At 38.9% G+C, this 21,469-nt stretch overlaps 1 protein-coding gene across 17 annotated transcripts in view; it reads right to left on the bottom strand.

The window, feature by feature from the left end:
* Positions 1-21,469, bottom strand: part of LOC123749496 (tumor protein p63-regulated gene 1-like protein) — an 86,485-nt gene that overhangs the window by 51,381 nt on the left and 13,635 nt on the right. For 7 of the 17 annotated variants that reach the window (XR_011222552.1, XR_011222546.1, XR_011222541.1 and 4 more), the window contains exons 5-9: positions 20,830-21,006; positions 17,956-18,132; positions 14,032-14,165; positions 8,840-9,036; positions 8,385-8,541 (exon numbers count right to left, since the gene is read on the bottom strand). Coding sequence is in view for 5 of the 17 variants with exons in the window: in XM_069303571.1 (XP_069159672.1) it covers positions 8,521-8,541; positions 8,840-9,036; positions 14,032-14,165; positions 17,956-18,132; positions 20,830-21,006 (706 nt within the window). In the remaining 12 variants the exon portion in view is untranslated. Of the gene's footprint in view, positions 1-7,071; positions 8,542-8,823; positions 9,037-14,031; positions 14,166-17,955; positions 18,133-20,829; positions 21,007-21,469 lie in introns of those variants that run through there. The other 10 variants (XM_069303572.1, XM_045765941.2, XM_045765940.2 and 7 more) reach the window with 8 other exon arrangements.

Consider the following 21,469-nt stretch of genomic DNA (forward strand, 5'->3'; position numbering starts at 1 on the left):
GCACTCTTTGTCATATAACGCTTTGAAACTACTGACGGTCTTGGCCTCCACCACCTTTTCACTTAACTTGTTCCAACCGTCTACCACTCTATTTGCGAAGGTGAATTTTCTTATATTTCTTCGGCATCTGTGTTTAGCTAGTTTAAATCTATGACCTCTTGTTCTTGAAGTTCCAGGTCTCAGGAAGTCTTCCCTGTCGATTTTGTCAATTCCTGTTACTATTTTGTATGTAGTGATCATATCACCTCTTTTTCTTCTGTCTTCTAGTTTTGGCATATTTAATGCTTCTAACCTCTCCTCGTAGCTCTTGCCCTTCAGTTCTGGGAGCCACTTAGTAGCATGTCTTTGCACCTTTTCCAGTTTGTTGATGTGCTTCTTAAGATATGGGCACCACACAACAGCTGCATATTCTAGCTTTGGCCTAACAAAAGTCATGAACAATTTCTTTAGTATATCGCCATCCATGTATTTAAATGCAATTCTGAAGTTAGAAAGCATAGCATAGGCTCCTTGCACAATATTCTTTATGTGGTCCTCAGGTGATAGTTTTCTATCTAGAACCACTCCTAGATCTCTTTCTTTATCAGAATTCTTTAAAGATTTCTCACATAATATATAGGTTGTGTGGGGTCTATGTTCTCCTATTCCACATTCCATAACATGACATTTATTAACATTAAATTCCATTTGCCAAGTGGTGCTCCATATACTTATTTTGTCCAGGTCTTTTTGAAGGGCATGACAGTCATCTAAATTTCTTATCCTTCCTATTATCTTAGCATCATCAGCAAACATGTTCATATAATTCTGTATACCAACTGGTAGATCATTTATGTACACAATAAACATCACTGGTGCAAGAACTGAACCCTGTGGTACTCCACTTGTGACATTTCTCCATTCTGATACATTGCCTCTGATTACTGCCCTCATTTTTCTATCAGTCAGAAAATTTTTCATCCATGATAGAAGCTTACCTGTCACCCCTCCAATATTTTCCAGTTTCCAGAACAACCTCTTATGTGGAACTCTGTCGAAAGCCTTTTTTAGGTCCAGATAGATGCAGTCAACCCAACCATCTCTTTCCTGTAATATCTCTGTGGCTCGATCATAGAAACTGAGTAAATTCGATACACAGGATCTTCCAGATCGAAAACCATACTGTCTGTCTGATATTATATCATTTCTCTCTAGGTGTTCTACCCATTTAGTTTTGATTAGTTTTTCCAACACTTTCACTATTACACTTGTCAATGATACAGGTCTATAATTGAGGGGGTCTTCCCTGCTGCCACTTTTGTAGATTGGAACTATGTTAGCCTGTTTCCACCCGTCTGCTACGATTCCTGTACACAGGGATGCCTGAAAGATCAGGTGAAGTGGAATGCTGAGCTCAGATGCACATTCTCTCAGAACCCATGATGAAACGCCATCTGGGCCAGCTGCTTTGTTCTTACCGAGCTCCTTGAGCATTTTTTCCACTTCGTCTCTAGACACCTCTATGTGTTCTATGTTGTTCTCTGGAATTCTTATTGTATCTGGTTCCCTAAAGATTTCATTTTGTACAAACACACTTTGGAACTTTTCGTTTAGTGTTTCACACATTTCCTTTTCATCTTCCGTGAATCTATTTCCCATTTTCAACCTCTGAATATTATCCTTTACCTGCAATTTGTTGTTTATGAATTTATAGAATAGACCTGGTTCTGTTTTACATTTGTCCGCAATCCCTTTTTCAAAATTTCTTTCTGCCTCTCTCCTCACTGCCGTGTAGTTGTTTCTCGCATCTTTGTATCGCTGGTATGTTTGGGGGTTCGGCCTCTTCCTGTATTGATTCCATTTTTGTGTCTTTCGGTCTCTAGCCCTCTCGCAATTTCTATTGAACCAATCCTGTTTCCTAGTTCTGCATCTCTGTTTTGGTATAAATTTTTTTGTGCCTTTATCATATATTTCACAAAACTTGCCATACATCTCATTCACTTCCTTGCCTAGCATCAAGTCTGTCCAATTATACTCACTAAAAAATTTCTAAGGTCACCATAATGTCCTCTCCTGAAGTCTGGTTTTTCAACTGCTTCAACCTCCTTATTTTCTTCCAGCTTATAACGCATTGCATACTTTATTCCCAAAAAGACATGGTCACTTTTACCCAAGGGAGGAAGGTACTGAATGTCAAATATCTCTTCCTCCTTCCTGGTAAATATCAAATCTAGCATGGAGGGAACGTCCCCTTCCCTCATCCTCGTAGCTTGTTTAACATGTTGATACAAGAATGTTCCCAGGATGAGGTCTACAAATTTACAGGTCCAAAAATCTTCTGTTTTAGCTTCATATGCTTCCCAGTCTATGGATTTCAAGTTGAAGTCACCGACTATCAACAGTCGTGATCTATCGTTATCCGCTCTCGCTATAATCTCTCTCATTATTGTTATAAGACCTTCACGTTTACTATCTAGCTCCTCCTTTGACCATGTGCTGCTTGGCGGTGGACTATATGCATTTATCATCATTAGTTTATCATCCTCATAGCAGATCTCTAGTGCTATTATGTCAACTTCTTGTGGATTGGCAGTCATTATTTCCTTCACCTTTAGGTGTTCTTTTTCCAGCACAGCAACGCCACCGCCTTTCCTAATTTTTCTGTCCCGTCTCCAAATTGAGTAGCCCCTTGGGAATATGACCTCATTTAAAATTACATCTTCAAGTTTTGTCTCCGTGAGTGCAACAATGTCTGGTGTCTGCAGCTGTATTACATCACTTAACTCCAGTATCTTCGATCTCACTCCATCTATGTTGGTGTATGCAATCTTCAGGAACTTGTTCCCCCTCTCCTTATTCTTCACTCCCCCTCTCTCTATTGATTTTGTTGGTTTGCCTTTATGTACCACTTTACTGGTTTGCCTACCCCTATCACTTTGTAGAAAAAAGAATTTATTTCTTCTTCATTCCTGCTCTCATTTAAATGTTTTGCCTCGGCGAGGTTCAGTTTCAGCTTCTCTCTATCTTCTTTTGAAAGATCTCGTCTTAATGACCACCCTTTCCCATCCTCATCCCTTTGCAATTTTCTAGCATTCCTTAGTACTTCTTCCATCTGTTTGGCACCGTTTAGGGTGATCCTCAAAGGTCGATCTTTCCCTTTTACGTACCTGCCTATTCTCCTGTAGTCGCACACATTCTCTCTGTTTGTAAGACCTTCCACGAGGCCAACAATTTTATCTACTACTTTAGCTTCTTCTACAGCTCTTTCTGACCTAGATGTTATCGCCTTTTCTTTGCAGCCAAAAATGATCAGGGACTTACTCCGATCAACTGTGTTTTGCACCAACTTCGGGTTAGATGCCAATTCTTTCCTCACTTCTAGCCTAATGTTTGTTTTATCTTGGTTGCTGCAGTGTTTGACTTCCTTTACTGCTTCTTCTATTTTTTCCTTCTCCTTGGCCACTTGTGCATAAGTGAGTTGCATATCTTTCTTGCACTGTTCTATTCCTTGTGTAACTTCCTCCATCTGTGCTGACAAAAGCTGTTTCTCCTGTTGAATTTCCTTGCCTAACCTATTGTAGTCATTTATGTTTAAATTTACTTTAACTTCTTCCAAAGCTATTTTTAAGAGTTTTTTTTCTTCTTCCATGGCTTTGCAATTTGTTTCCAATTGATTCTTATCCTTGCGCAAGTCTTTCACTAAACCCTCAAGACATAAAACTTTGCTATTCAAATGGTCATTACTTTCTTTCAATTTACTAATTATTTCTACATGAGAGTTCACTATAGTATCTAAATTTACCAACTTGTTATGTAGACTACTAATATCAATGCTTTCTTCATTGAATCCCTCAAAATCAAGCTCTGTTTTGTTTTTCCCCTTGCCAGTGGCCATCTTGAATGTTCTTCTCTGCACTGTAAACACTAGGGCAACTTTTTCTCATCCGATTTTTCACTTCCCTTAGCACTTTCCTGTTATCTCACCTATTTTTCAAGAGCACTATACCTTTATGTTCTCTGGGACACCACTCACTACCATCAACCTGTACTACAATACTTAGGATTGTTGAAATATGCTGGAGCTCCTCTGCTGCAAGTGTTGACCCTAGGGGTGTCACCTTTTGAATGTGTGTGTGTGTGTGTGTGTGTGTGTGTGTGTGTGTGTGTGTGTGTGTGTTTTGTTGTGTTTCTGGGCTATTTTATATACTCTAGTATTATTTTTCTAAATATGTACATGATAAAAACTATGCATAAATAGAGCATTCGATGCACAGAGTCGCACCACATTCCCTACACCTGTCATCTACTGTATTCTAATTAGTTTTCTGTTTACTTCACTCAGTATACTTGCATTGAACGTTTATACCACTAACACCACAGTCCTTCATTACACCAACTCTGTTTTCTTCAAAATGAGACAATTTGGTATATTTTCATGACTTAAATGCATAACCACGTGCATTCATTCCCTCATCATGATCAGTAAAAATCACAATGACACTATTTTTATCAAATTCAGTAGTTTGTGGCACCAAATTTGGTCCACAGTTCTCTTAATAATAACCACTGATGCACCAAAAACACCAATATACGTGCTACTACCCAAAGATTCCCCCCACCCCCCCTCCCACTAGCACCAAGATCACTATGTAGACAATGAGTCACAATAACGAGGTTGAAAATACGACGACCAAACCACATACCAGAAGACGAAGGTACAAAGACGTTTCGGTCCGTCCTGGACCATTATCAAGTCGTGTGTGACGGGAGAAAGATTGATGAAGATTAAGCCACCCAAGAGGTGGCACAGGCATGAATAACCCATAAAGGAAGAAAAGGTGTAAGGTGGGTAAGGCATTAGGTAAGAATAAGATTAAAGGTATGAATGGGATAGGTGTAATAATGGGATGATGAAAGAATGGGATAGGTAAGAATAAGAGGGTAAGAAAAAGAAAATGGGGGTAAGCTTAAGTCAGGTCACATTTGTTAGGTAGGTTAGAGCGTTTGAGTATGTACTGTGCAAGGGAAGAGCATGAACCTTAGTGTGAACCTTAGTCCTGGCTTTGTTACTATTGACTCTTCCCTTTCACAGTACATACTCAAGTGTTCTAACCTACCGAACAAACATGACCTGAATTAAGCCTATCCCCTTTTTCTTTTTCTTACCTATCCCATTCTTCCTTCATCCCATTATTACACCCATCCCATTCATACCTTTCATCCTATTCTTACCTTTTGCCTTACTCTTACCTTCTCCTCATATGACTTGATAATGGTTCAGGACAGACCAAAACGTTGTCATATTGTGATGTGTGGTTTGGTTACCAAGATCACTATATCAGAATGACACATTTGCATCAAAATCAGATCTTATAGCACCAAATAAGTTTCATTTACTAACACAGCAAAAGACAGTATCACTTGTGCAATGGCACTGCTTATTCGCCGAGCTAAAAGGTTGTAATTACCCAAGTGTAATTACAGAATGAGAGCTATGCTCATGGTGTCTCTCTTCCTGATAATCTTTGCCATGGTGCATCAGACATTGTGTGCATCAGTTTACTACTCCCCTAAAAGTAAATTAGGGAACTCTGGAATTTTGTTCTGATGGTTAATGATCACCAGAGCAATCTAGGAATGGAACACACTGAATATAGCAATATGCTCACCCTGACAGAGAAAAAAAAAAAAAAGATGGCTGTGTGAACCCTGTAAACACACAAACTGTCCCTACTTTCAGCTTGTTACAACTTGTAATAAACTTGTTACATCTTGTTATATCGTTTTTATGACGTATTAAAACATTATTACAACTTGTTAGGTGTTAAAACTGGTTCAACCATTATAGCAACGTCATAATTTCGTCATGTGTTTGGCGGGAAATGATCTCCAGTGATTAGAATGGTGCACAGAAACACACTAATGGTGTAAGAAGTGTGTGCGGGTTAATTACTCACAACCTTACTTGAAGAGGTCTCTTTGTAATAACCACAACTTTCCTCTACAGTAATCTTGCAACTTTCCAGCATTCCTGAGCATTTTTACAATCTGTTTTGAAATATATGTTTTATGCAGTGTCCTTAGATTATGGATGTTAAATGTACATGGATGAGCTATAGTATTATGACAAGCTAACACAGTAGAAAATATATAACATTTGCCTTAAACTACTCATGCGCTTACAGTGCTAACCCTGATAATGCCAGAGGCTGATGAATGGTGAAAATAATGTTCAAACTTGACAATTTGTAGCATTAAAAACAAAATCTAATTCCATTTAAGGAATTCAAGCACTGCATTGGCAAAAATACAGCCAATATTAAGTTCATCATACCGAAAATACAAAAACCTGTACCAACTTTAAAGCTTGGACAATATAATGAAGGAGCCACAAGATATTCCCAGCCAATAAAGACACAATCTCAAGAAAGCACACTAGTTCAACCATCCATCAGTTATTCTACCATTATGAGTGACAGGAAACGACCGGGCCGTGGGGACACTAAGCCCCGGAAGCACCTCAAGGTAGCCTCAAGGTAGACAGTCAGAAAGCACAACTGTTGTTGCTAATCTTTTCACAGTACAGTTATATCATACAGCACACCAATTTTCATAAATACCATACATACACACACATACAGTACATTTTATAGTAGCAATTTCCTCCCCACATTTTAAAAGTGAAACTGACCAATTAGGTACCTTCAGAATCATTGGTTATGTGACAAGCTTCGAGAGATCTGGAAAAAATATCCAGAGGATACCTAATAGTCAATATCCATGAGGATACCAAATAGTCAGTATCCAAGAGGATACCCAATAGTCAGTATCCAAGAGGATACCCAATAGTCAATATCCAAGAGGATACCCAATAGTCAATATCCAAAAGGATACCCAATTGTCAATATCCAAGAGGATACCCAATAGCCAATATCCAAGAAGATACCTAATAGCTAATATCCAAGTGGATACCCAATAGCCAATATCCAAAAGGATACCTAATAGCCAATATACCTAATATCCAATATCTAATATTAGGATACCTAATATCCAATATCCAAGAGGATACCCAATTGCCAATAAAATACGATGGAGAGGGCATCTCTGTAATATCATATACAGTATCATAAACTTGCACATTTACTGTAAGAAAGTGATCCAGAATTTGAATGAGATGAGGAAAATAAGCTATATGATGATTATTATGAAGCAACAAACTCCAAAAAGGTCCATTTCATTCCCTTACTCATAATAAAGTTATCATTATTAGGGGGTTAAGTCAATGAAATGGGCCTCATGATTTTTTTTTCTTTACAAGACATGCAAATTTATATTATTTCTAAGTCATTTACACTTATATACAAAATATTATCTGTTTAAACACACTCACAAATTGGATTAAATTACCCTGTATAAAGGGTTGAAGCGCTACGTGTTCTTGTATAAGCAAGATTTTAATTAAAATTGCAGCCTTCTAAAAGCTTTGAAATATATATTGACTAATGCATGATCAAAATTCACAAATACATTTTATATTTACAAAGCCAAAATTAAGCATTGGTGGCATAATCATATTTTATACAAACGGTCTAAAATTATTAGTTATTTTGGTACTCTACATTGAAGATATACAAGTAAGAAAATGTGTTCGTTCCATGTTTTTAAAACACTATCTCAAGGAGACTACTGACACGAGCTTCCTGAATGTTGTTACTTGAGTACAACTCTTAAGAACTGTATTCAGCATACAACTTCATACATTCTCCTGTCAACGGAACAAAACAAAAACTTGAACATTTTTACCTTTTGCTTTCTTAACATTTAAAAACTAAATTAAGTACCCTAATGCCCATGGCTGGTGCATAAATATACTTCTGGCTTCCTAGTTGATATACAAACACACCATCCAACTGAATTTCTTAATGTTGCATTTGTATTTCTTAACCTACGAGACTGATTGTTCAAAGCCAGCAATACTGCTATTTAGCACGGTCTTAAAATATAAGATACTAAAGCTTTCTCTTTGGTTATCATAAAATTAGAAAACTAGAGTCAATGGGAAAGTAAGTACAGTATTATTAACAATTGTAGTCAATAACAGTTAAACAAATAGGGAATAAGAAACGACAGAGAAAAGGAATGATGAAAGGAGGAAAGAGTGTGGAGGATAAGAGAGATACAAGAGAGATGAGAGAAGGAAAAAAAAAAAAAGTGGGGTACAAAGCATAAGGTAAGATGAAAAAGGGGAGGAGAGGATTGAAAAGGTAAAAGAGGGAAGGAAAGAGGAAATGGAAAAAGTGAGAAGAAAGAGTTTGACACAAAAATTTAAGGAGGAGGAAAGGAGAGAGGAAGGACTAGAAACAAACAAAAATATATTAGCAAATATATGATAAAAACAAACCTACAAAGTAAATTAAAATGAGACTCCTGAGTACATCTTCCAAGAGTAACCATCAAGCTCTCGAGTCAATATAACTAAGCTTCAAATTTTCTTCAATCTTCAACCTACTTGCAGTATTGTTTTTTCCCCCACGCAATGCTTCACGCTGCTACCCGCCATACCTTTAGTGGGAAGGAAAAATTAGTTAGACGAAATACCAGGGAGATCAACAAGCCATGAAAACTGTGTTTTTCTAATACCATATAGAGGAAAAGTAATTAATATAAATACTAAAAGGCTTACACTTTTTAGGTGTAAGGCTTTTTTTTTTAAGGCTACTCTACAAGGCCTATGAGCACAATCGGTATATCTCAATTTTTTTTTTTTTCATTTCAAAAGGAAAAATAGCAACATAATGGCAATATTTTGGTTACAAATTAACTACATGTCTACAAATGTTCAACCTTTTCAAAAGCTCACTTTCCCCCGTAGCTTGAAGAAGCCAAGCTCTGTAGCATTATGAAGCAAGGATGCAATTCCGACATAATTTTCAATAATGATGGGACTCTGGCTAACACTGCAGGTTGCTGCTGTATCCGGCCGCTCTTGAAAGTTCTCAATGGCTAGCTTAAGTTCTTTAGCAAGACTCTTGGCATCATAGGTGGCATTTTCACAACCTAAATTAAAAAAAAAAATCTCTTTAGCTACATCATACTGAGATTAGTACATTTTGAAATGGTTAAATAAGTTTTTTATATTTGACCTATAAACTTAAAAAATGATTCCCACAATTAATAGGGGACAGGTCTGGCGTGATATCAACTCCCAGGTCTCTCTCTCTCTCTCTGACTCTTAGTGAAGAAATAATTCACTTTCATTCAGCATTATGAGAAGAACTTTAAGCAAGCACACCATCAGATGGCAACTCAGCTCAACCAAGGGTTCAACCTGTCTGCTTGTGTCCCTCATACAGTCACCCTCAAAACACCCCCAATTCTCATGGGCAAGAATGGCGGGGTACTGGGAGCTACCGAGGCTGCACACAAAAGTGCACGTAACCCCCGAGTTATATACTCAAATTCCCGTAACACTATGACAATCCTTCGGTAAGAAAAGCTTATTTTTCCCTCTCATATTTGAAGTGCACTATATTTCCCCTGTATTCCTAATTTTAAATAACAAAGGAAAAGTAAGGAAGGAGGCGGCTTATTTTATATTTACTAAATTACCGTCATGGAGAACATGCCTTTTGCACTCATTTACATAAACATGTATCATTCAATATGTCAATTTGCCAAAAGAAAATAAATAAATGCATTAACCAAAGAAATGACAAATGCAAATATTGATTTTTGGGAGGAATATTCAAGTCCTATTCTTTCACAAACTTTCCTTCATTGTTTTAAAAGCATTTGGTTGAAGCTTTACCAGAGTAGTGAACACATTTCAAATTTTATAATATGCTAGTTTGGAAGTGGTTCTCATGAATTTGACATTTTATATTCTATGTTTATTGATCTCTAGAGCTCACAGTTTGTTTCTAATTCAGAACAAAATTTACCGAGTTATAAATTTTTTAACTTGTAAATTAATGCAAGATTATTGATCAAATAAACAAAAAATGTTTTTTCAAAACTAAAATGAAATTTCTTAAACTAATTGTCAAATATGAAGATTACACTATAATAAGTTAAGGTTAAAAAAAAAAAATGATGTCACTTTGATGAAACTTAAGTCTGATGAGTAGTTATATGCTTTCTTTCAGTAAAATTTGAAACATTAAATAAACTAAATTTTAACAAAAAAGGGTAAACTGGGAAATAATAAACAAGGAACTTACAAATATTCAACGGGAAATTATTCTAAGTAATAAAAATCCCACGCAAAGAATAGAAAACTGACTGCTGAAGCACATAAAGTTTGTCTGAAATATTGTATGTTCCTTTGCTGAAAACAGTAAGAGAACCAGCTTAGAAAGAGAACACAGAATGCACTACAGAAAAAGGAAAAAATAAGGGAAATGGTTAAGCAGACACGACTATCCCTACAAAGAACGGGAGACTGAAGAAACAACAGACTGAAGAAATCATATCGGATTGAAGAAATGCATTTCTTCATATATGCAAAATCAAAAACTCTGTCAGTATTGGACCTATACGTACAAGTGAAAGTTCATACACAGAGGACAACAAAGAAATTAATGCATTCCTAGAAAATGCAGGTTGGTCATGTTTAGCACTCCAATAAACCGTATGAAAGTGGAAGATCTGGAGACAGCTTCTTTATGCATGATATCCGAACCCTTGAAAATATAACTGACATCAACACGAACTCTGCAGATTTTGAAGGAAATTGACAACATGCCCATGCACTCACCCCAGGGTTCAGACTCCTGCAATTCAATATTTATAAAGAAATGCCAAGTACCAGTGGCAAAAGTACTCAATGTAGTTTGGAGAAGAAGTTTGGACACTAGGAAGATCTCAGAGGTGCTATAATCAGCAGATACACCTTCCCTACACAAGGGAGGGAGCAAAGTACTGGCTAAGAAATAAACCAGTTGCACTAACATCCCACATAATCCCACATAACAGTTTTTGAGAGGGTTATCTTGAGGTTATCTTGAGATGATTTCGGGGTTTTTAGTGTCCCCGCGGCCTGGTCCTCGACCAGGCCTCCACCCCCAGGAAGCAGCCTGTGACAGCTGACTAACACCCAGGTACCTATTTTACTGCTAGGTAACAGGAGCATAGGATGAAAGAAACTCTGCCCATTGTTTCTCACCGGTGCCTAGGATCGAACCCAGGACCACAGGATCACAAGTCCAGCGTGCTGTCCGCTCGGCCGACCGGCTCCTCAGACCGGCTCCCCAGGGTGATCAGATCTCTAGTTTCATGGAGATCAATGATCACAATCCGGTCAACATGGATTTAAAGCAAGAAGATCCTGCCTCTCATAGCTATTTGACCATTATGACAAAAATCACTGATGCATTAGAAGAAAAACAGCATGGAGATGTTGCATACACAGACTTTGCAAAGTAGGGCGATGGATATTAAATTTTTTTTTTGTTAAACAGAATGCAAAGAATAACAGTCAATCAAATAAAATAAGAGTCCAAGCACAGTGAAAAAACAGTGTACCTTTCAGCACAGTCCTTGCAGCACTGCTTTTTCTCATTTTCATATCAGATATAGACAAAAATACAAGTCACAGCTTCATGTCGTCTTTTGCAGATGACAAAAATCAGCAAGAAAATTACTTCTGTAGAAAACATTGTAAATCTACAAGCTGATATTAATAAAGTTCTTGATTGGGCAGCAGAAAATAACAGGAGGTTTAACAGTGATAAATTCCATGTACAGTGGTACCTTCATTTACAATCGTAATTCCTTCCCAGAGATGTGTCAACTAAAAATTTGTCAACCATAACGAATTTTCCCATAAGAAATAATGTAAATTGAATTAATCCGTTCCACACCCCCAAAAATATTAACTTCAAAATACATTTTATACCGAATAACACTCATTTTGTACTAGCTACAATACAGTATGAATATCTTACCTTGAATTAGGGCTCTTGTTGGCATATGAAAGATGGTGAGGAGGAGGGAAGGAGGAGAGGTGTTACTGTTTGGAAGGAAAGTCCCCTTCTATTATAACATTTGGCAGTGATGACTTTTCTGGGGTACTCTCTATCCTACGTTTTTGCCTGCATACCACTAGGACCTGCTTGTGGCTTACTGCTTTTTATTTTCACTGAAAACCTGTCTAGCAACACTTGATTTTCCCTACGTTGTAACACTTGTCTGAAGTGAGACATCACATTGTCATTAAAAAGGTTAACACAACAGCCTGCTACAGCTTCATTTGGGTAAGCCTTTTCAACAAAAGTTTAGGTTGAACTTTACCAGTGACTTTCTTGGGATCCATGGCATGATATATAATAAGAACTTATGTTAAAAAAGCAAAAAAGCAGGCAAACAATGAAATTCTTCACAAAGTATTCAAGAGCGGCCGCGGTTGTCACTACACTGGATAGACTTGTAAACAAACTGAGAGTGCCTCGCCCCCAACACCACTCGCTCATTCGACCCATACGCGTATGAACAGACGTCGTCTTCCAAGTAAACCCTCGTACACCAATTCAAATTTTACGATGAATTTGACATCATATACTAAAAAATTCGTACTCTAGGGCATTCGTCAACCGAGGTGCCACTGTACTTAGGTATGTTAAAAATGAAGACCTTAAACAATATACAGGGTACAAAATACAATCAAATCTGCCCAAAGTAGGAAAGCAACGTGTAAAGGGTCTGGGAATAATTGTCTTATGACCTAATGTTTAGAGACCATAAGCAAGCAAATGTAGTGTCAGCTTGAAAACTGATAGGATGGATTACAAGAACCTTCAAATCCCAGAATCCCACCACAATGTTCATATTATTTAAAGCATTTGTGCTGTCCCAACTCGACTACTGCTCAGTATTCACTTACCCCCTTCAGAGCAGGAGAGACTGCTGAAATAGAGAAAATACAAAGAACATATACAACACGCACAGACAGCACCTAGGGGTGGATAAAGGGGACCTCACGGCTGAGTGGATAGCGCTTAGGGGTCGTAGTCCTAATGGCCCGAGTTCGATTCCCAGCAGAGGCGGAAACAAATGGGCAAAATTTTTCGCCCTCATGCTCTTGTTCACCTAACAGTAAATAGGTACCTGGGAGTTAGACAGCTGCTATGGGCTGCTTCCTGGGGACGTGTGTGTGTATTAGAGAGAAATATATGTAGTAGATACAATAGAGGAAACATAGATTGGTTAGAAAGGCAGGGTCTAAGAGCTAATAGTTTGATTCTGCAGGCACAAATAGTAAATGTAAAAAATAAATACCTAAACTACAGTATGTATTGAGATCAGTTAAAAGCTCTCAAAACTCTCTCTCTAGAAAGATGGGAGTATTGAGATCAGCTAAAAGCTCTCAAAACTCTCTCTAAAAAGAAGAGAGGTATCACATTATATATACAGTACCTGTACATGGAAAATACTGGATGGCCAGGTCCCAAATTTGCAAAGTAAAATAACAACATACTGGAGGGGAATGATATGGAAGAAGATGCAGTATAGAGCTAGTGAAGAGTAGAGGTGCCACAGGCCCAATTCAAGAACACTATAAGAACATCAGAAGTCAACGGTTTTTAAATATCCTCCCAACAAGTATATGATATATAAAGTTGAAGTCCAAGAAAAAACTGGACAGTTTTTTTGCAAGAAATGCCAAACCAACTGGGCTGTAGTGTATATGTGGGCCTGTGGGCTGCTCCAAGAGCAAGAGCCTGTTAGACCAAGCTCTCCCAAATCAAACCTGGCCCTTAGCTCCATCTAGGTATAATCCAGAAATGACCCCTTTAATTACATTGAATGATTGATCCATGAGGGTGAGAAGGCCAGAAAGCCACAGCTCAGGAAAGGACAAATTTGGTGACTGGAAAGCATCCAAGTGCATCATAGGATCAGCAATGGGGAACATCTAATAGGCTATGAGCAGCCAACACTACCACTGTCAGATTGAAAATCAGATTGAACCTTGATGAAAAACGGCTAGAAAAAGACAGTGACATTCAGATCTGCATGCACAGAAAGTTAGTTACAGAAAATAAAGCTCATTACCTGTATACCAATAAAGAGGATGCGAGGTAAATGTTGTATAAGGAATATCCCTGCTCCAAGGATTCCACTTCTGTGCAAAAGATATTTGGTGGCCATTATTCCATGTTACACGGAAGCCTTGCATGTTGCGTGCCCTGGAAAAAATGAAGCAAAAGTCTTGTTATGGTTAAATGAAAATTCCTAGTGTTACTTAGTATCTGGTACCACCACCTACATCATAAATGGCACGGATCAACAGCTGGAAGGGAAATCAAGAGTCAGAAATGATACTGCATAAGGAATCTTGTTGTGAGTGAGTAACATTTAGATAACACAAGATATTGTACATTCCAGTTCTCTGAAATGCACACTAAAGTGCACTGAACAGTATAAAGTATAAAGGCTGGCATTTTTATATGAACGAATTTCTATTATACTTTCATTTCATTTCATTAGTTACTGTTGTGTTTCTAAGTATTTCTAGTTGTTTTCTGGAGAGTGAGTAGTGCCATAGTATCTAGCTAATGTGCTTACAAAAGTTGTCATATGGTATGGCACTGTAGCCTCCTGCTTGTGTCACCTCCACCCTTCACTACTCAAGAGCAGGCCTGGGTCTTGAGAAGAGCTCTTCACCTTGCCTCTCCTTGCCACACAGATCACTTACATCATTTTAGGCTTCTTATCTTGAGGTTATCTTGAGATGATTTCGGGGCTTTTTAGTGTCCCCGCGGCCCGGTCCTCGACCAGGCCTCCACCCCAGGAAGCAGCCCGTGACAGCTGACTAACTCCCAGGTACCTATTTACTGCTAGGTAACAGGGGCATTCAGGGTGAAAGAAACTTTGCCCATTTGTTTCTGCCTCGTGCGGGAATCGAACCCGCGCCACAGAATTACGAGTCCTGCGCGCTATCCACCAGGCTATGAGGCCCCTCAAGTGATAAGATAAATCTTTCCACATTTGTATCATTCCCTCTCATGTGTGTTGGAGACATTGTACGAGCTCGCTTATCCGGACTACTGTATACTGTATGGCAAGGATCCCCACCAGATAAGCCAGAATATCCAGAAAAGCAGTACTTTTTACCAGGAAAGTAAAAAAATTCACATTCGCACAATTTTGGGTACTACAACCAACATATGAATTTCCACACACACACACTATAAATAGGAAAATATACCAGGACTGTAATTTAAAACACAAACTTTCAGTTTATCTTGTTATAGTTCATCTTCTTGATTGCTGTTGAAATCAGTAATTCATGAAAATTTACGTAACCTAGCCTAACACAACACTAAATTTACTGTACAGGAGCTTGTCAAGGTCAGTTTTGATTGCCAGCTGCTGAAGCATCACTAGTTGAAGGTCCTTGTCTTGCTTGTGAGGCTGGACTGGTTGAAGGTCCTTGTCTTGCTTGTGTGGGCCACACTGGTTGAAGGTCCTTGTCTTACTTGTGAGGCTGTATTGGTTGAAGGTCCTTGTCTTGCTTGTGAGGCTGCACTGGTTGAAGGTCCTTGTCTTGCTTGTGAGGCTGCACTGGTTGAAGGTCCTTGTCTTGCTTGTGAGGCTGCACTGGTTGAGGATCCTTGTCTTGCTTGTGAGGCTGCACTGGTTGAAGGTCCTTGTCTTGCTTGTGAGGCTGCACTGGTTGAAGGTCCTTGTCTTGCTTGTGAGGCTGCACTGGTTGAAGGTCCTTGTCTTGCTTGTGAGGCTGCACTGGTTGAGGATCCTTGTCTTGCTTGTGAGGCTGCACTGGTTGAGGATCCTTGTCTTGCTTGTGAGGCTGAACTGGTTGAAGGTCCTTGTCTTGCTTGTGAGGCTGGACTGGTTGAAGGTCCTTGTCTTGCTTGTGAGGCTGGACTGGTTGAAGGTCCTTGTCTTGCTTGTGTGGGCCACACTGGTTGAAGGTCCTTGTCTTACTTGTGAGGCTGCACTGGTTGAAGGTCTTTGTCTTGCTTGTGAGGCTGCACTGGTTGAAGGTCCTTGTCTTGCTTGTGAGGCTGCACTGGTTGAAGGTCCTTGTCTTGCTTGTGAGGCTGCACTGGTTGAGGATCCTTGTCTTGCTTGTGAGGCTGCACTGGTTGAAGGTCCTTGTCTTGCGTGTGAGGCTGCACTGGTTGAAGGTCCTTGTCTTGCTTGTGAGGCTGTACTGGTTGAAGGTCCTTGTCTTGCGTGTGAGGCTGTACTGGTTGAAGGTCCTTGTCTTGCTTGTGAGGCTGCACTGGTTGAGGGTCCTTGTCTTGCTTGTGAGGCTGCACTGGTTGAAGGTCCTTGTCTTGCTTGTGAGGCTGCACTGGTTGAAGGTCCTTGTCTTGCGTGTGAGGCTGTACTGGATGAAGGTCCTTGTCTTGCTTGTGAGGCTGCACTGGTTGAGGGTCCTTGTCTTGCTTGTGAGGCTGCACTGGTTGAAGGTCCTTATCTTGCTTGTGAGGCTGCACTGGTTGAAGGTCTTTGGCTTGGTTGCGAGGCTACACTGCACCCACCCCCAACACCCTCTACCCTGCAACCACCCACCCCAATACCCCCTACCCTCCTACCACCAACCCCAACACCCCCTATCCTGCTACCACCCACCCCCATAAAGCTCCAATACTCTCGTGCTGAATGGGATTAATATGGTATGCCTACCTGTGGCATCTGGAATAATCCCAGGTTTTCTGGATTTCTGTCAGGATACAAAGTTGGCAGAAAGTTACTTGGGCTTGATTTAGAATCAATGCCAATCTGCACTATCTGACCAAACCTCCAGTTATCCGGATTGCTATCCAGATATGGCGAAGTTTTGCCAGAAAATATCTGGATGCAGTTTTGGCTGGATAACCAAATATCTGATTCCGTAGAATTTGAATAAGCAAGGGCATACAGTACATATGTATATACATGCAATGCACGTATCTCAGTGACTTGTTTCAATCCCTCAATTCAAAATGATTGCATAACTGAACCTTAATTGTTTCAGATCAATTGTGTAAGTGAGACATCAATTTTCCTACCTATTGAATCATTAGTGATCTAATTTTCTCCCTTAAATTATATTGTGTCATAGTTTCAATTCCTTCCGTGAATTATAATATATTTTAATTTTCCTTTCCCTTTCTTTTTATTATATGAAAGGCTTCACCCTTATTTTACAACAGGACTCTACTACATTTAAATACTTGTATATACATCTCAGTGGCTATTAAATGTATCCAGCATGTCCTCTACATGCATACAATTTTCCATCAGTTTATCATTTCCAGTTATCTTAGCATCATCTACAAACATGTTCATATAATTCTGTATTCCTTCAGGTAGATCGTTTATGTAGACGATGAACATTACTAGTGCAATAATTGAACCCTGCAGTACTCCATTAATAACACTCCTCCAGTCAGATATATTGTCTCTGATTACCACCCTCATCTGTCTGTTAGTTAGAAAATTTGTCATTCATGTCAGAAGTCTTCCTGTCACTCCTCCAGCATGTAAATGTAACAAAGTAATCAGGTCAACAATTAGGTAATCACACAACCAACAGTGGTGACCACTGAAAAAAGGACTACACATTGTCTTGAACATAATGACAGAGATAATATTAATAAGGTCATTTGCAACCAACCATAGCCCACACTGTGGGCTATTTACATACTTTAGTCTTGCATCGCGGACTCTCCAAAGTCGAACTACAGTACTGACCCTCCTCAAGATGCAACCCCAAAACTCCCAGGTACCTTATTTACTGCTAGGTGAACAGAGGCATTTCTGTCCCACTTGGGATTCACACCCACTCTGTTATGAATGAACCTAACTGTGATATCAAGACCTTAAATGTACATGTATGTTCTCTAGAAGGCTTTTAAGAAGTCAACATTGAGGCATGCAAATACTGGTATATTAGACTAATGCATAGAAAAACAAATATTTTTATCATAACCCAATTATTTTACAGAACAAAATAGTTCCTGCCTTGGTTCAAAGCTGACAGTTGACAGGGAAAACTGGTTCTCTGGCACAGATTCTTTCTGTGTTGAACTAGGAGCTCCAGTTGCTCGTGAACCAAGTGTAGCTATAGTATTCTGTAGACGACTCAAAAGACAACTGCGGATGACTGTCACCACACCTCCAGCAATTCCATTTATCCGGCTGTGAAGAAAACTTGACTTTAAACAAATATAATACAACCTTTTGCAGAACATTATAAATTATTACAGGCATTTGTTAGGGCATTTATGTAGTTTTAAAATACTGTACTACAAAAGAATACTCCTTTACTTCATAACATAAAATGAGCCTTAACACTTTGGCGTACCCCGCGCGCCACCCCTCAACTGTGCGATTTGGGTCCCAGGGTGTCACGGGAGCGCGCGAAAATTCTGAAAAGTGTATACTCTCTTCAACTTTGTCACCTTAATTCTCGTCCTACGAGATTAAATTTGGTATCATTGTGTTCGCAATAGAATTCTCTACAGCACTAAATGCATATAAACTCCAAAAGCCTGGCTAATTACCCACAGCAAACAGAGAAAGTGCGAATGAGTTACCCAGGAGTGCGCAAACGCGATAAAATGTTTTCACTATTTTCACTCTGGTCACCTCAATTTTTGTCCTAGGTCTTTCATTTTGGTCTCAATGGGTTCGCAATAGAATTCTCTAGAGGAACATTAGCATATAAAATAAAAAACCTGGTCACGCTCCAACCGCCGCCGAGTTGAAGACGGGCCACGCGTTAGCCGCGAGTGAGCGCTCAGACACCTTCCAGCTACACTCCCAATTCCCGCCCTTTTCAAGCCTTTCTTTCGCAATTTTCTTCCTGGAAGGGCCTTGTTCATGATCACTATCCATCGTGGAGTAAGCGTAGATAGTTTCTAAAGCCGCAGTAAGAAATATAGCCATGGAAAATAGCCAAAATGTTCACACGTTTCAGATGCGAGGGGAGGCGACATTGGTCACAACAGTGGAGCGAAAACAATGGGCCGACGGCGTGTGCCGAGCCGCCTGCGGGCCACGAGGCGCAACAAAGAAAAAGGGAAGACATCGGCACGCATTTTAAAACAAGTCCCAAAAACATCGGATAAAAACCTGATTTTTGGCGAATATTTAAAGTGGATGACGCAATGCTGCATCATCCCCGGCATTACCGACAGTAAACGGATGACGCAATGCTGCATCATGCCCGGGCGAAAGTGTTAACCACCGTGATGCACGGCCTGAAAATATGACAATCCCGCTGTGCGCCGAAAATAAATTATCTGCAAAAAATTATTTTCTCTTCTTATATTGTTAAAATGCAGTCTCAGATCACGGGAAACCAAAACAAAATATTGTATGCGACATATTTTAACCGTGATGGAGCCGAGAAGTTGAGCCAATTATGGGCGCTGAGTGATGGAGCGCTTGGGGTCACTCGACCCCGCCACCCTGTGGGGCGGCAGTTGCCACGAATATAATTTTTCACAATTATTTTTTGTTTCTAATTCATTTCTTCTCTGGATTTTTGCTGTAACATTATTCAAAAGTGTGTAATTTGTGGAATTTATATACTGTAGTTCAATGTGTGTAGAACATCGCTATGCTCATAATAAGACTCATATATGTGACAATTTATAATATATTCTACGATCAATCAAACAAGTGTTTTTGCTGTTATTACACTATATACTGTACACATTATATATAAGTATCTACATGTTTTGTTCACCATAATTGTACAACTAAGCATAGTCACAACACAAGTGCTGTTCTACACCTACTCTTCAGAGGATATTTGCCACTACCACCTGGAGCACAAGTTGCATTACCAAAATCTTATTATTAATAACCAAGATGCTCTTCATACTGGGCACTGTAAAAAGCCTTTTCCTCTTAACCCCTGGGCTGCACACCTATTATTCTTTAACAACCCCATGATGTTTGAGGGAAAAATGCAAAATAAACTATTTCTTCAAATATCACAGGAAAAAAAATTGCATGTGACATTGAGGTTTAACCGCACGGTTGCGAGGAAGTCTGGTCATTTACGGGCGTCGACAGTCCAGTCACCTGCAGCGGTCTGCTCCAGCACCGACAGAGGACAGGAGTCACCGCAAAGATTTTTTTACTTATTTATTTCAATGTCTTTGATTGTTTGTTTTTTTTCCGTTTTTTATTTTTTTTTTGCAATAATATTGTTTAATAGTGAATTAATTTAATAATTTTTTAGAATAAAATGTGTGGAACATCACTATACTTAAAAATATGGTGCACATATTAGTGAGATTATGATATTTTCAGAACTAGTGTTTTTGCTGTAATATACACTATTTATATATATATATATAAAACTATCTACATTTTCATGTACCATTATGATCCACAAAGCATTTCTGGCAAGTTTAATAAACTTATAACCCATTATTAGAGTTCAGCCTAGTCCCACAATTTTTGGCACTAAGTTCTAACAGCATACATTGAACATATAATATTTTCCTTGTATTTGAAATATTTTTACCCTGGGTTTTTCAAGTGCAATGTTGTATTGGGCTGTCAATAATATTTGTATCATAGAATGTGTAGAATACCATACATGTATGCAACAAGAATTCGTACCAATATATTCAGACTAAAGCTATTGCCAAAAGAAAGTGCTGGCAGTGGCCATTGCATCCGTAATGTCTATTTGTTTTTATATTGTGTACAATAATAATTACTGCACATGAAAATACTTGAATTTAAAAACTAAAAAACAACAATACTGATTTAATTGCAAAATATTTTCCAGTAATCATTTTAGCCAAGTTCTTTAGAATATGCTAAGTAACAAAGCTCACATAACACATTAGAAGTCAAGCTGCAGAAACTCACGGTACAAGGGAGTGGCTTGGGTACGTCAGCTCCCCAATCTGAAGGTTTTCCAGTGATGTAAGACATATCCGAGTAAATTCAATATGGCGAAGAGCGATGAAATCATATTTGACCACTAGCAGTGACAAATCACAAAGAATCACAACCCGTTCTTTTTCAATGTCCCAGTGGTTAATCCTGTAAAGCATAGTATCAAAGCATTAGCTCACAAAAACAAACTATCCTTGCATATCTCGTGGTGAATAAAGCATCTAACTCCATTACCCCAGAGCTCTGCTACAATACACATTTTTATCACAACCGGAGCTGTGGTGGCTATATGGGCCTGTGGGCCGGACCAAACTCTCACAAGTCAAGCCTGGCCTCAGGCCAGGCTTGGGGAGTAGAAGCACTCCCAGAAACCCATCAAGCAGGTATGGGGAATGTATAAGGGTAAAATACCATCAATTTTGTTTATGAAAGTGCCTGAGGCAGTTTAGCTTAACGTATGAACATTTTATTTCCACTACAATTAAATGAGAAAATCTATAGGAATGAAAGTGGTAATAGATTCATTATAAGATCAAATAAGATATGCAGTAACAGTATAGAATTAGATATACTGTACATATTTTTAGATGTGCAATATACAAGACCCACT

Source organism: Procambarus clarkii, chromosome 50 (genome assembly GCF_040958095.1).
Source record: "Procambarus clarkii isolate CNS0578487 chromosome 50, FALCON_Pclarkii_2.0, whole genome shotgun sequence".
In the NCBI taxonomy this organism is placed as follows: Eukaryota; Metazoa; Arthropoda; class Malacostraca; order Decapoda; family Cambaridae; genus Procambarus; species Procambarus clarkii.